General features: G+C 35.8%; 1 protein-coding gene across 3 annotated transcripts in view; it reads right to left on the bottom strand.

Moving 5' to 3' along the window:
* LMBR1 (limb development membrane protein 1) overlaps nucleotides 1–13018 on the bottom strand; it is a 180234-nt gene that overhangs the window by 129381 nt on the left and 37835 nt on the right. For 2 of the 3 annotated variants that reach the window (XM_072652099.1, XM_072652098.1), the window contains exons 2-3: nucleotides 12665–12737; nucleotides 8550–8589 (exon numbers count right to left, since the gene is read on the bottom strand). In XM_072652099.1, coding sequence (XP_072508200.1) covers nucleotides 8550–8589; nucleotides 12665–12737 — 113 coding nt within the window. Of the gene's footprint in view, nucleotides 1–8549; nucleotides 8590–12664; nucleotides 12738–13018 lie in introns of those variants that run through there. The other variant, XM_072652100.1, reaches the window with a different exon arrangement.

The following is a 13018-nucleotide window of genomic DNA, read 5'->3' as shown; positions in this document are numbered from 1 at the left end:
TCACTAGCTGTGTGACCCTGGGCAAGTCACTTAACCCTGCTTGCCTCAGTTCTCTCAACTGTAAAATAAGCTGGAGAAAGAAATGGCAAAACACTCCAGTATCTCCATCAAGAAAACTCAAAATGGGGTCATGAAGAGTGGGACAGGACTGAACTACAATAATAAACATGTTCTACTGTATTTTTTATTGATTTTATTAAATATTTACTTATTATATTTTAATCTGGCTCTCTTACACTCCTGACTGCTTCTGCCCACTGGCCCAGAGTTTGATGCCTCTACACTAGATGATCTACAAGATCTCTTCCAATTCAAACATGCTATCACTCTTATGAAATGAAAATATCACCCATAGAACCAGAACCAGTGGGAAGCATAAACTTTAAGAAATGTTTTTATTTTAGTTTTCATTGATCAATTAACATAATCCTGTTAAAATATCATTACTATAATAATAACACAGCAAATCATAAAATGTTAGTATGCCAAGGGTCCTTGGGGAATCACCTAATCTAACTCCCTCATTTTACAGATGAAATTGAATCCCAGAGATCAAAATAAGTAGCTCGAATTCACAGAGAAAGTAAGTGACTGAACCAGGACTAAACAAAAGTCCCCTAGGGTTCTAGTCTTCACTGTGATTTGAGAACCATGTCTAGTAGCAATAGTCATTATGGGCATATTAACAACTTTAAGAAACTGATCTGCTAAAAGAAGGAATCAAAGTCTACAGGAATACACTGAAGATGGGGCTAGAGATTATAAATAGAAGTAAAAGAGATTGGGACAAAGGTACAAAAAGTAAAGGTGGCCAGTCAAGCCACTAACTCATCAGTGAAGGTGAACCCATGCCCCTCAGTTTGCAAAGCAATTACTGCCTATCAACACATCTCGACTCCAATTTCCTGTGGTTGTAAGTAATAAATCTCAGCTTATTTCCCAGAACCAAAGTCAGTCTCAGTAAACCACAGAGAAAAGCTTCATGTGCCACCCTCTAGTAAACATGCCAGGACTTATCACAACTAGTTGGTTCACAAAGTAAATTTAAAATATCATTTTTAGTCAATGACTGGCTAGGTACTAGCTTAAGAACAGTTTTCTCTATAATACATTATAACAGTATCCTTCCCCCCGTACAAAAATAAAATCTGCTGATATCAACAAATTGGTAATAAAAAAAATATATAAAAACAGCAGACCTGGTGTACATTTGCTAAACAAATGTACCCTACAAACTACACAAACACAAAAAAGGTATATATACATATATACATATACATATACACATATATGTACATGTATATATACATATATATATATATAAAAGGTAACAATTTTAGTGGTCTTCCAAAAAGAAGAAATCATTTGTTGATGTTATTCCTAGGCAGGTCAATTTTGGTACATTACATAAAGAAAACTATATATCTTGATAGCATCTTCTACATTTTAAGAATGCATAAACATGGCCCCCAAAACCCACCACCTTTGGGCAACACTGTGTTCAAAAGCTCTTAAGCATTAGTGGAGGTAACACGGTGTTGTGGAAACATAGCTAGATCTGGGGTCAAGCTGTGGTTTCACACCCTGGCCCTAATATTTACTAGTAGAATTCCTTCACTCGTTTGAACCTCTGCTCTCTCATTTGCAAAATGGGGGAAATAAACTTTGCATAAACTATGTCACAGAGTTGTAAGCAAAGTACTTTTGTAAACCTTAAAGTGATAAATTGACAATTACTGTACATATTTCTAAGCCTGATATTTCAGAACACGTTTCTACCTTTGTCTTCGGGATTACTAAATGAAATAGTACTCAGCATTTGGTGTTCAAAAGAAAATGCTGCTGCAGAAAGCCTCCCAATGTAATAATGATTAAGCAGTTCTCCAAAACACTAATTTCCTATCTAGTTTTTTTCATATCCAACAGTATCTTCTAGATAGCTAAAAAAAAACTCTCAAAATGCTTCAAAAAGTAAAATTGAATAATTAATCTTAATTTTAAAAAAAAATATATTCCATATACTTTAGAAGCAAAAGAAGAGAGTCTTGGAATCATAAGGAGCTGGAGATCACTGAGTCCAACCTACTCATTTTACAGATGATAACAACAGCCCACTATTATAAAGTACTTTAAGGTTTACAATGTCCTTTCCTCACAACCCTGTGAGGTAGGTAATAGAAATCCTCATCTTCCAGATGGTGAAATAAAACCTTGAAAGGCTAAATGAATTGTTCAAAATAACACAGCTAGATAAAGGGAACCAGAATATGCCATCATAATTCCAAAAGGAGTTTTTTATGAATTATGAAGTGCTAAATTATGAAATGTTTATTATTTAGAAAAATTATCCAAGAATAGTTTATTCCCATATAGATCACTCAAATTTTTGTTAACTAATGACTTAAATAAGTCTGTTACAACTTATAAATAAAAACGAATAAAAGGCTTTATAAAATATGTTCCTCAAATTTTTTTTAAGTTAAATTACATTTAAATGTACCAAGAAACCTGAGATTTTAAGACACACAGTTGGCGCCACCTCCTGGAAACTCAACTCCACAATCATGAAGGTTAGAAATGGAATGCTGAAACGCTTCGACACTGATGCCAAGAACATAGCTTCAGTTTAGAGAATTAGGGGTTTCAAATTATAGTCCTAGTTCTATCAATGACATTTGTGAGAAATATTAAGTGGATAATGACTCTTCTAGCTATTTTCCCCCTTATAATAAAGGAATAATTTGTAATTGCCTCAACAAGCTACTACGAACTTTCAATTGCAACGGGTTTATAATGCTTTCAAGTGAAATTCTCAACTATGATTATTACATACACATCAAGGAGGGGGATGAAGAAGGGAATCCATGTCTGTAATTTTATCAGTGTGGGGAGATCCCAGTTTGAAAAATACCTCCACCAAGGCAGGCTAACAACTTCTCTGAAACAAGTCTTAAGAGTTACCTGAGGCAATGAGATGTTAAATTAACTTGCCCACAGTCAAACTAGTATGTGTCAGAAGGAAGACTTGAACTCAGGTGTTCCTGAATCCACATCTCACCAACCAGTACCTGAATAATAATTTCCATTACAAATACCTGGCATCCAGCCTTCTCTTATAGGGCCTTCAATGAGGAGGAAATCTCTGTTCCCCACTTTAAAGGTCAACTGTGATTGTAAGGAAATTTTTATTTCTACAAATCCTAAATTTGCCTCTACCTTTCTACACAACTGACCCAGTTCTGACCTCTGTCCTCAAGTATAATCCATCTTCCACATGCTAGCCTTTCAAAAACTTAAAGACAACTATTATGTAACAGTCAAGTCTTTTCTTCTCCAAGCTAAATTCAGGTCCTACAACTGATCCTCAAATGGAATGAACTCAAGGTGTTTCCCCATGCTGGCTGCCTGCCTCTAAACATTTTCTGGTTATCAATATCTTATCAATCAAATTGGTACCCAGTATTCAACACAATACTCCAAGTATTGGCTTGCCATGAACATTACAGGAAGATTATCACCTCCACAGTCCCAGTTTATACGTACATTATTTCTCCTGGCTGCCACATCACACTGATGCCAAATCCTAAGCCTACAGTCCATTAAATTTCCTAGATCTTTTTCAGATGAACTGCTATCCCAACATACCTCCATCGTGCTTTTGTGAAATGTATTGTTGAACCTCTGGTATAAGACTTTATCCCTTTTAAATTTCATTTTGTTATATTCAGTCCAATGTTCTGATCTGTTAAAATCTTTTGAATGTAGCCTTTGTCCTTCTATTAGCAATCCTTTCCAGCTTTGAGTCATTTAAAAATTTGAAAACCATACAATCTATGCCTTCTTCTAAATAACTGATAAAGAAAAAAGCCAAATATAAAATCCCTCCAATGGCACTCCAATGGAAACCTCTTCCCAAGCTAATGCGTACTCTTAATAGGAAATAACTATTCAACTAGTTGTGAACCCACCCAACTGAGCTCATGTCTCTCCGCTTCTACCCTACAAATACCATGAGAGATTTCATTAAATGTGTTGCTAAAATCTAGTTAAAATCTATCTCCAGATCTAGTAGTGTAGTAACCATAAAAAAAAAATTAAAAAAAAAAAGTCAGGCACAAGCTGTTCTTGATGAAACCGCAGTGGTTCTGTATCATCACTACTTCCTCTTTTAGATGTTCACTAAGCATCTCTTTTAATAATCTAAATGAGATATCACAATAAGTCCTCAATAAAAAGAATAAGGAAAACCAATATTAGACTTAAGAAGTCACTGACAAAAGTTTAAGTTTGCTTTGAGAAAGTATGTGACTGTACTCTGACCTTGAGTATCTGTATTTCTTCTATAACCCTAAATCCAGGGCAGTACTACAAGGGAAATACTGGAGGAATGAATATGTTTTATATATATAAAACACATACACATTATGTATATATAGTCCTCTGCATTTTTATCAGGATATGTGTGTATATATAAACACATACACATTATGTATATATGAGTATTGTGTATATATATGTATATACACACACATCTATATATGTATATGTGATGTGCATACATTTTAGAATTTTGCTAGGAATAGTTTTTAAAATCCATTGGTTTCTCTTTTCTAAAAATGGTGACATCTGCCATTCTCCAGTCTTGTATCTCTCCCATTTTCCATGTTTCAAAAACAAATGATGGTGGCTTCGCAATGACTAATTCTTTCAGTACCCAAGGATACAGATGAGTTAACTCAAAGTCAGACAGCTAGATGATCCCTTACTATCTATTCACTTTTCTTGAATATAAGCTGTCTACTATGCACTTAGGTTCTCTTCTTTCCAATTCAAAACCCATTCTCCTTAGAGAAGACAGAGCAAATTAAGAGCTAAGCATCTCCTCCTTTCCAGTGTCTATTGTGATTGTCCTATACACCACAAACAGTGGTACTTTTTCCCCTCCTTAAGTACTGCTCTTTTACCCAAACTAGCTCAAAAAAAACCCTTTTTCTTAGCTCATTCCTTGTTTAGCAATATTGACACAAGTCTTGTCTGGAGGTGATCTTGAGTATGATCCTTAATTCTAATTCTAACTTACATATTCTAACTTACATTCTAGTAAGTGCCCCATAAGTAGAAATGGTTTTGTTTTGTTTGTATCTCCAACGTATAGCACAGTGCCTGGCACATGGTAAACAATTAATAAATGCTAATTTACTTACTATCATCTACTCTTGCTTCAGTGTCCTTTTAAAATCAAACCTAGGGGACACTTTCTCTACATATCCACATTAGTCTCTTTAGATAACTCTATTTTTCTTCTTCATTAGAATGGTTTCTTTGTAACTTCAGGATTTCATTCTTAAGAACACTCCATCTCTTCTGGGCCAACTTTCCCTGCAGAACTGGAAGTCATGGAATCCTACCCATCTTTTCTCTGTACCCTTTGAAGACTATTATCCATACAAGACTGTATTAAGGCTCCTTATCACCTCCAGGATCAAATGCAAAATCTTCTGTTTCATACAGTCCTAGCTCCCTTCTAGTTTTCCAGTCGTCTTATACCTTAACCTCCCCATACCTTTCCAGATACTCCTCAAAGAGTAACACTGGCCTCTTTGCTGTTCCATGAACAAGACCCTCCATCTCTTGGCTCCAGGTATTTTCTCTGGCTGTCCCTCATGCCTGGAACGCTCTCTCCTAATCTCTGGTTCCTGGCTTCCCTGCTCTCCTTCAAGTCCCAGCTAAAATTCTACTTTCTGCAGGAAATTTTTCCAAATCCTTCTAATTCTAGTGCTTTCTCTCTGTTAATTATTTCTTATTAATCCTGTATATGGCTTCTCAGCACATATCTTCTTGTGTATCTCCCATTAGAATGTGGGCTCCTCAAGGGAAGAGTCTCTTTTGCCTTTGTTTGTTTCCCCAGTGCTGAACATAGTGCCTGGCACATTGTAGGTGCTTAATAAATGCTCACTGACAAAGTAACTGACTACTCTCAAGCTGATTACTACTGACTGACTGATTCCTTACTACTCCAGCAATCAGTTCCTCCTTGTTGGTGAGAATTAGATCCAGAAAAGAATTTTTCCTTGTTGGTTCTTTCATCTTTATGCTGCTCTACTTTTGGCAGAGAGAGGGCTACAACAGAAATTAAGCCACTAAAACTCCATATTACTGCCCTATCATGCCTTTGGGCCAGGCTTTTGATTGCTTTAGTATATGGCACTCTGATCATGAAGACACTCTCATTTTTGTTCCTCACAACACTCACTTTATCCAAGTGCTCTCCACGATGCTTCCCCCAGATTTCCTCACATGAACATACAACTCTCCCTCCCTTTTAACCTATTTTGTTCTTCTTGAATAAGGCATGCCTTTCCAAAGCCATATTTCATGCATGAATCTCACCTCAAGTCTCTCTGATATCATGAGGTCAAATTTGCCCCACTGCATTAGAATTTCTAGTTCATTTTCCTTATTACCCATAGTTGAACACTCATGCATCTGAGTTGATCTATCTTATTATTTCCTTTCTTGGATTTCATCCCTGTTGATTTCCAGATTTCTCAATTGCTAATTCTTTCTACATTATAGTAACTCTCTATGGTATCTTGCATGGAGGAAATACATAAACAAGTTTCTTGCTCCATTTTTTATACTTTAAATCCATTTTGCTTAAACTTTCAAGACTCCAGGCAACATTCTCATTAACCACTGTCACAGCCAGGTGCCTTTCATATCTATGATTTAAAATGTGGTCCCATTTTGTCTGTGGCCCAGATGCAGCTACTTTACATCTTCCAACCAAGAAGGCAAAATAGAAAAAGAAACTGCCATGCACGTAACAATGCACTGTTTTAATTTAGTAACTTGCTCAGGCAAAGATATTTTATATTTGAGTTTAAAAAATTTCAATATATCTATTAATGAACTTGACCTATTATCCAATAGTACTCTTCCTTTTCTATTACAATTTTGCATATTCCCACATGCACTGAACTTAAATATTTGTTGAATGCTGAATTCCTACATTATTACTTGGGATTGTTTAACTTGATAATTAAGCTAACATTTATATCAGAACAGTTATACTGTAACAATATAAAATAGTAAATAATTTTGTTATTTTCTCTAAATAGAAGAAAACTTCAATATTAGCCTTCTAGAAGTCCTTTTTCAGTGAGCAAATCTGAAGGTAAACATAGTAAAGATGGAAAGGTAGATATGGTCACAGAGAAGATAAATTATCCTAGGAGTCTGACCTACTAAGAAAATTAGGTGATTTCTAAGGTCCTTTCAGCTCTGAAATCTACAAAATTATATTGGTTGAAAACAGGACCCTAGCCAAAACTGTAATTTATTTCTGGCCCTTCTACCTTTCCAGATGAACCTTATTACAATTCCTTGTTACAACTCTTTCTTCTTCTCTATGGTCCTTGTGCCCTTTCTAATGCTGTCCTGTGACTATCCTACCCAGGTCCTGCTGTTTTCCTAAACAGTTCCAGACCCCAGAATTAATCCACCTCTTCTCAGAAACTCTCTCTCTCGGGTACTGAAATGATTATTCGTTAATTCAACAATTATTGATCTTACTGCTACTGCTAGAGAGTAGAGTCTAATATTTGATTGAACTAGTGATACTAAAAGTGACTGACCACTGGGTTTAACAAATTTGTGAGATGATTTATATTTTAATGAGAACTTTCTTAACCAAAAAAAATCTCTTGGAAGAGGCATGATTTTTCTCTTGGGAAGGGTAAAGTGAAGAAAGCCACTTCTTTTTCAATGCCTATTCCCAAGTGGGGTAAAACAGGTAATCAGCAATGCTAAATGTCATGAAGTCACATATTAACACCTTCTTTCACACAGTCAGCTTTGCACTTTCTCCCCAAAAACAACAATCATCCCTAAAGAAGTGTTCACTGGTACAGTGGGCTGTAAGAAAATCAAAACCAAATATGCAAAACCAAAATCAAGAATCTGAAAAGCTGAGGACCTCCTATATAATCTTATATTATGAAATGTAATGATTCTAATTCTACAATCTTATCCAAGGTACTTCAAAGAGTTATAATCCTAATTTAATATCTCCAAAATAATAAGGAATATTTTCTAATACACTGGTGTTATGTACCAACACAAGGGGATCCATCTGATCCTGTCACCTCCAATAAACCAAGTGACTAAAGCTCACCACAATCTCTCTTTGAGACTCATTTAAGTGTACTATCATTCTGATAATCAAGAAGTCTTTCCTTAAATTCAACCAAATCTTCGTTTAACTTCAGACCCCTTCTTTGTTTGATCCTGTATAGATAAGAGGTTCCCATTCCTGAGGTCAAAGGTTTTGAATAATCAACTCTCAATAATATATGTACTTTGAAATTAGGACACTATTACATTTGCTTGTAATAAGCTTGGTGAGTTGGGATAAAAACTGGTAAGGACATTTTACACCTAAGATCTGTTTTTCTATAAAGTCTATATTATAAAGTATAATTCTAAGTTTTGACTTATTTCTCATTTTGTAATATATTCAAAAAATCAGGAAATTTGAATATACATACGAAATTCTGTTGACTATGGCATCTTCATCTTCCTGTTCATCTGCAAAAATATTTTGAAAAATACTTTTAGCTTTCTTTTGTTTCCCATAACAAAAAGTTGCATTTGTAATACAACAGAATGTGTGAACATGAAGAATTATTACACAAAAACTGATTTTCAAATAAGTATTGTTTTCAATTGAGCACAGACCTAACTTCAGAATGTTTACATCAGACAGAACAGTTATGTGCTACCCATGTGTGGGCAACATGGCTGTGATAGAGGGAGAGGACAGATAAGCGGAAGGGGAAAGAACAAGCATTTATTAAGCAGTTACTATGGACCAGGCATTTTTCTAAGCGCTTTACAAATATTATCTCATTTGATTCTCACAACAACCCTATAAAGCCATGATTACCTCCAATTTACAACTGAGAAAACTGAGGAAAACAGAGCTTAAGTGATTTGCCCAGGGTAATACAGCCGGCAGGTATTTAAGCTGGATTTGAACTCAGGTCTTTCTGACTCCTGGCCCATGGCTCTATCAACTGCAGAAGGAAGTTGTTTGAAAGCACAGGGAGAGGTTACTAATTAGTGCAAGAGATGTGTGTTCATCCTTCATTGCCGAAGAAGACCATGCCATAAGAGAAATAATGACATGACTTGCACTTACTTGACTTTGCTTTTTTTGAGTGAGAGAGGACTGTGCAGGTCACCAGCCTCACTTCTCCTCCACAGCCATCTGAATCCAGTGACCAGATATCCACTCAGGATGAGGCAATTGGGGTTAAGTGACTTGCCCAAGGTCACACAGGTAGTGAGTGTCAAGAGTCTGAGGTGAGATATGAACTCAGGTCCCCCTGACTCTTGCACTGTTGCTCTATCCACTGCACAACCTAGCTGCCCCCTAGAGTGAGAGATAGGAGATCACTAAAGAGGCAAAGTACTGGAGTAGAGGGAAAGGGATGGAATCAAGGGCTTTGATAAAGGGAAGAGTCACCTCATTAACAGAGATTGGGACAAAGGAGAGAGGTAACTATGGAAGAACATCAGTTTTTAACTGAAGAGAAAAGAGGGTGCTCATGACACATGACCTCAATTTTCTCAGAGAAGTAAAAATGAGAAGGGAAAGGAGGAGTGATATGGAAAATCTGAGGAGAGAAGGTTTGGAACAGATGTTGTGAGAAGTGTTAACAGTTAATCAATTAAGGAGGAATAAAAGAACTGCCTTGTTGCATTTAAGTCCCAGTCTAGGTCAGATAACATGATTTATAGTGGTCTCCATCAGCATGATTCTCCAGCTCCATTCAGAACCCTGTGAACAGAATGCCAGAATACAGACTGGCAAGGGACAAGCAATGTCAAATTGGTTAACTATATGGTCAAGACAGAGAAAGGAAGAAAATGAAGTCAAAGAAGATAAGATGAATAGCCTGACAAAGTACCGAAGGACAGAGGAACCAGTGGAAAAGATAAATGCAAAGAGCTTTAGGAGAGGTGAGACATAGGGGGAGATACAATGACAAAAGGCTGGTGCTCAGGAAGAGGAATATAAGTTTTTTTAAGAAAATGAAAAACTGTTCATGGTGAGACCCAGGATGTGATCATCTGTAGCTAAGGTAGATGGAAAGGAGTAGTAAGTCATGGAATTTTAAAAGACTGAGGAACTGAAAGATAAAGGAGATTCCAGGAACATCACCATGGAGGCTGAAGTCCACTGGTACAAGGATAGGGGGAGAGTAGTTAGTTGAATACTGAAAGCCTTGAAAAAAGGATGAGCTGGTGGCAGGTATACAACCACCACTATGATATGAGGCTGGAATTTTCAAAAGAAGAGTGTTTATCAAGCGACGGCGGTAATAAGAGAGAAGCAATGTGGAGGAAGGACTATGGCAACTCCCCCTCCAGGACTAGTTAGTCCAATGCAGGGGTGTGAATATAGGTACAGTCAGTACTGAAGAGCAAGGCCATGGATGGAGAACTATTTAAGGAAAACCAGGACTCAGTGGGAAAAGGAAGAACATACTTATATTACCAGTCACAAAGGGCAATTGTTAGGAACGTCTTTTGTGAAAACTTTAAGCACAAGAGAAATGAAAGTGTTATTCTTTTGCATTAGTAGTTCTTCAATGCTTTGATACTCCTATGATGAAATGGAAACTAGAGTCATGAATTTGTGCCTCAAACAGCCAAGCTGCAGCATTTCAACCCTATTGCCAGTTAACCAACTTTGATCTTCAGGTCTTCAAAGTTTTATTTAAACTGAAAAGGTCCACAGAGCTTCCATTTAGCTCAGATAGGAGGCAACCACAGAATCACAACAGTACCCACACTGGGAAAGTAATGAAGAGTTGTAAGGTTTACATAACACTTTCCTCACAACAACTAAGTTAAGTAGGAAGGGAATATATCATTGTCCATATTTTATAGATGAGGAAAATGAAGCTCAGAGATGTTGTATGAGTACCTAATGTTATACATCAAGTAAATGTCAGAGCCTAGATTTTAATTCAGATTTCCTTACTCCAAGATCAGGGCTCTTTCGATGAAAAGATAATGGAAATTTCAATGGAAAGAAATCACCCACACACTATTTTCCTGATTTTCCCAATTCCAAGGCATATTCCTCAAAATTGAGATTAACCTAAGTCAAGGATATACACTCAATCAATAAATATCTATAGGGCACTCACAAGCTCAAGTGCATACTAGATATTTTATATCTATAGTGGAAAGAATGCGTAAAATGAAGTCAGGCAGACTAAGTTCAAATCTTAGCTGTGATGCTTACTAGGCAGGTGACCAAGTACAAATTACTTAACTTCGTTGAATGTTAGTTTCTTAAGCTATAAAATGAATTGATATGGTTGTATCTATGCAGCATAGCATTCAGAGATCCAAATGAGAAAAATTTGGGTTCAAGTTCCCCTTAAGACACAACCTGATTTTGTGACCCTAGGCAAGTCACTTAACCTTTCAAGGTCTCAGGCAACTCTCTAAGACCATAAGTTATAGAGAGGATGTGGGTCTGCTTTGATAGAGGGAGCTTCCTCATCTAGGAACCCCCTGTACCAGTGAAATCACAGGTCCAGTTCCATCCCAATCATTTACCTGTTAATGTTCTTGTGATGATCAAATACAATACTACAGTTAAACTACTTTGCACACTTTTAACTATTATATAAAAACTTTGTTATTATCAATGCATTGTTACATTAAAAATTTTTTTAAATGATCCCCAACTTCAAAGGACTTATAATCCTGTTGTGATGATACATATGTAGGAAAAGGACAAATATTCATAACTATGTAATAAAGTATATAATCAAGCACTAAATTTTGTGATCTAAAACAATAGTGCCTACCTTTTAAGTAGCAGTATTGCTAGAAAGGCCCTGAGAATTTATTGGTAAATTCATAAATAAGCAAAAACGACTTCTACAAACTGAGTATTTCAACATGTTATATAGGATGCTATTATTCAAATGAATATAGATGCTATTATAATTAATAAAATACAAAATCATTTAAAATTGGTAGTAGCTTCTTGTCATTATTCACTTTCTCAATCAGCATCCACTGTTACAACTACTACTATGTAGGTGCCACAAAATGTTTTACATTAACTGTGGTTCTCATATTTAAAAAGTTTGGGAACCACTGACCATTAGTGCTTTGGAGCTTCAGAGAAAGAAATGATATTCCTAGTAGTAGTCAGGAAAGATACTAAACAAAAGAAGTGGAATATCACCTAAGCATTAAAGGATACTTAGAAAATGGACATTCAAAGAGAAGAACTGCTGAACCCAAGCCACAGCTAGACAGAGAGCCCATTTCCAATTAAATTGTAGATGATAGGTATCTATTGGATATACCATCTATATACCATAGGTACAGCAGAAATATGCAGAGGTGAAACCATCTCGTTTCAGAGCTATTAGCTCCTTTGCCACATAACAATTGACTAGATGCCTTAGGGCTAAATTTAACAATCTATTTAAAATGGGTAATGGATTCCAATTATAAATCTGCTTAGTATACCAGAACACTTAAGTATAAGAATATATTTAGTATGCCATGCTCAGAATCATTAGACACCAGAATGAAAAATTTAAGTTAAAGCATTTCAACTTGCCTGATTTCCTCTTGTACCTTGTGATGATGAAGTATGAAACAACGTAGAGAACAGCAAACAGAAGAAAACATATCTGAAAAAAAGTTTAACAGATCATCAGTCTGGTACATAAATCTCCAAAATAATCCATACAGTAAGAGTTGTTTAAAACAACTTCAAATGATTAAAAGCATTTAAATAGAAGATAAGATAAATTATTGAAATTGTCATTTTTTTAAAACAAAGCAACAGTTTTTGTGGTAAAAAAATTAGAAGCAAAGTGGGAAATTGCTTGAAGAATCAAATGTTTGAATAAACTATAGAACACAAAGGTAATGAATATTAAAATGATAATATGTAGAACTGAGAAATATG

This window comes from Notamacropus eugenii, chromosome 3, assembly GCF_028372415.1.
Source record: "Notamacropus eugenii isolate mMacEug1 chromosome 3, mMacEug1.pri_v2, whole genome shotgun sequence".
NCBI classification, from domain to species: Eukaryota; Metazoa; Chordata; class Mammalia; order Diprotodontia; family Macropodidae; genus Notamacropus; species Notamacropus eugenii.
This window is presented reverse-complemented; position numbering and strand designations above follow the sequence as displayed.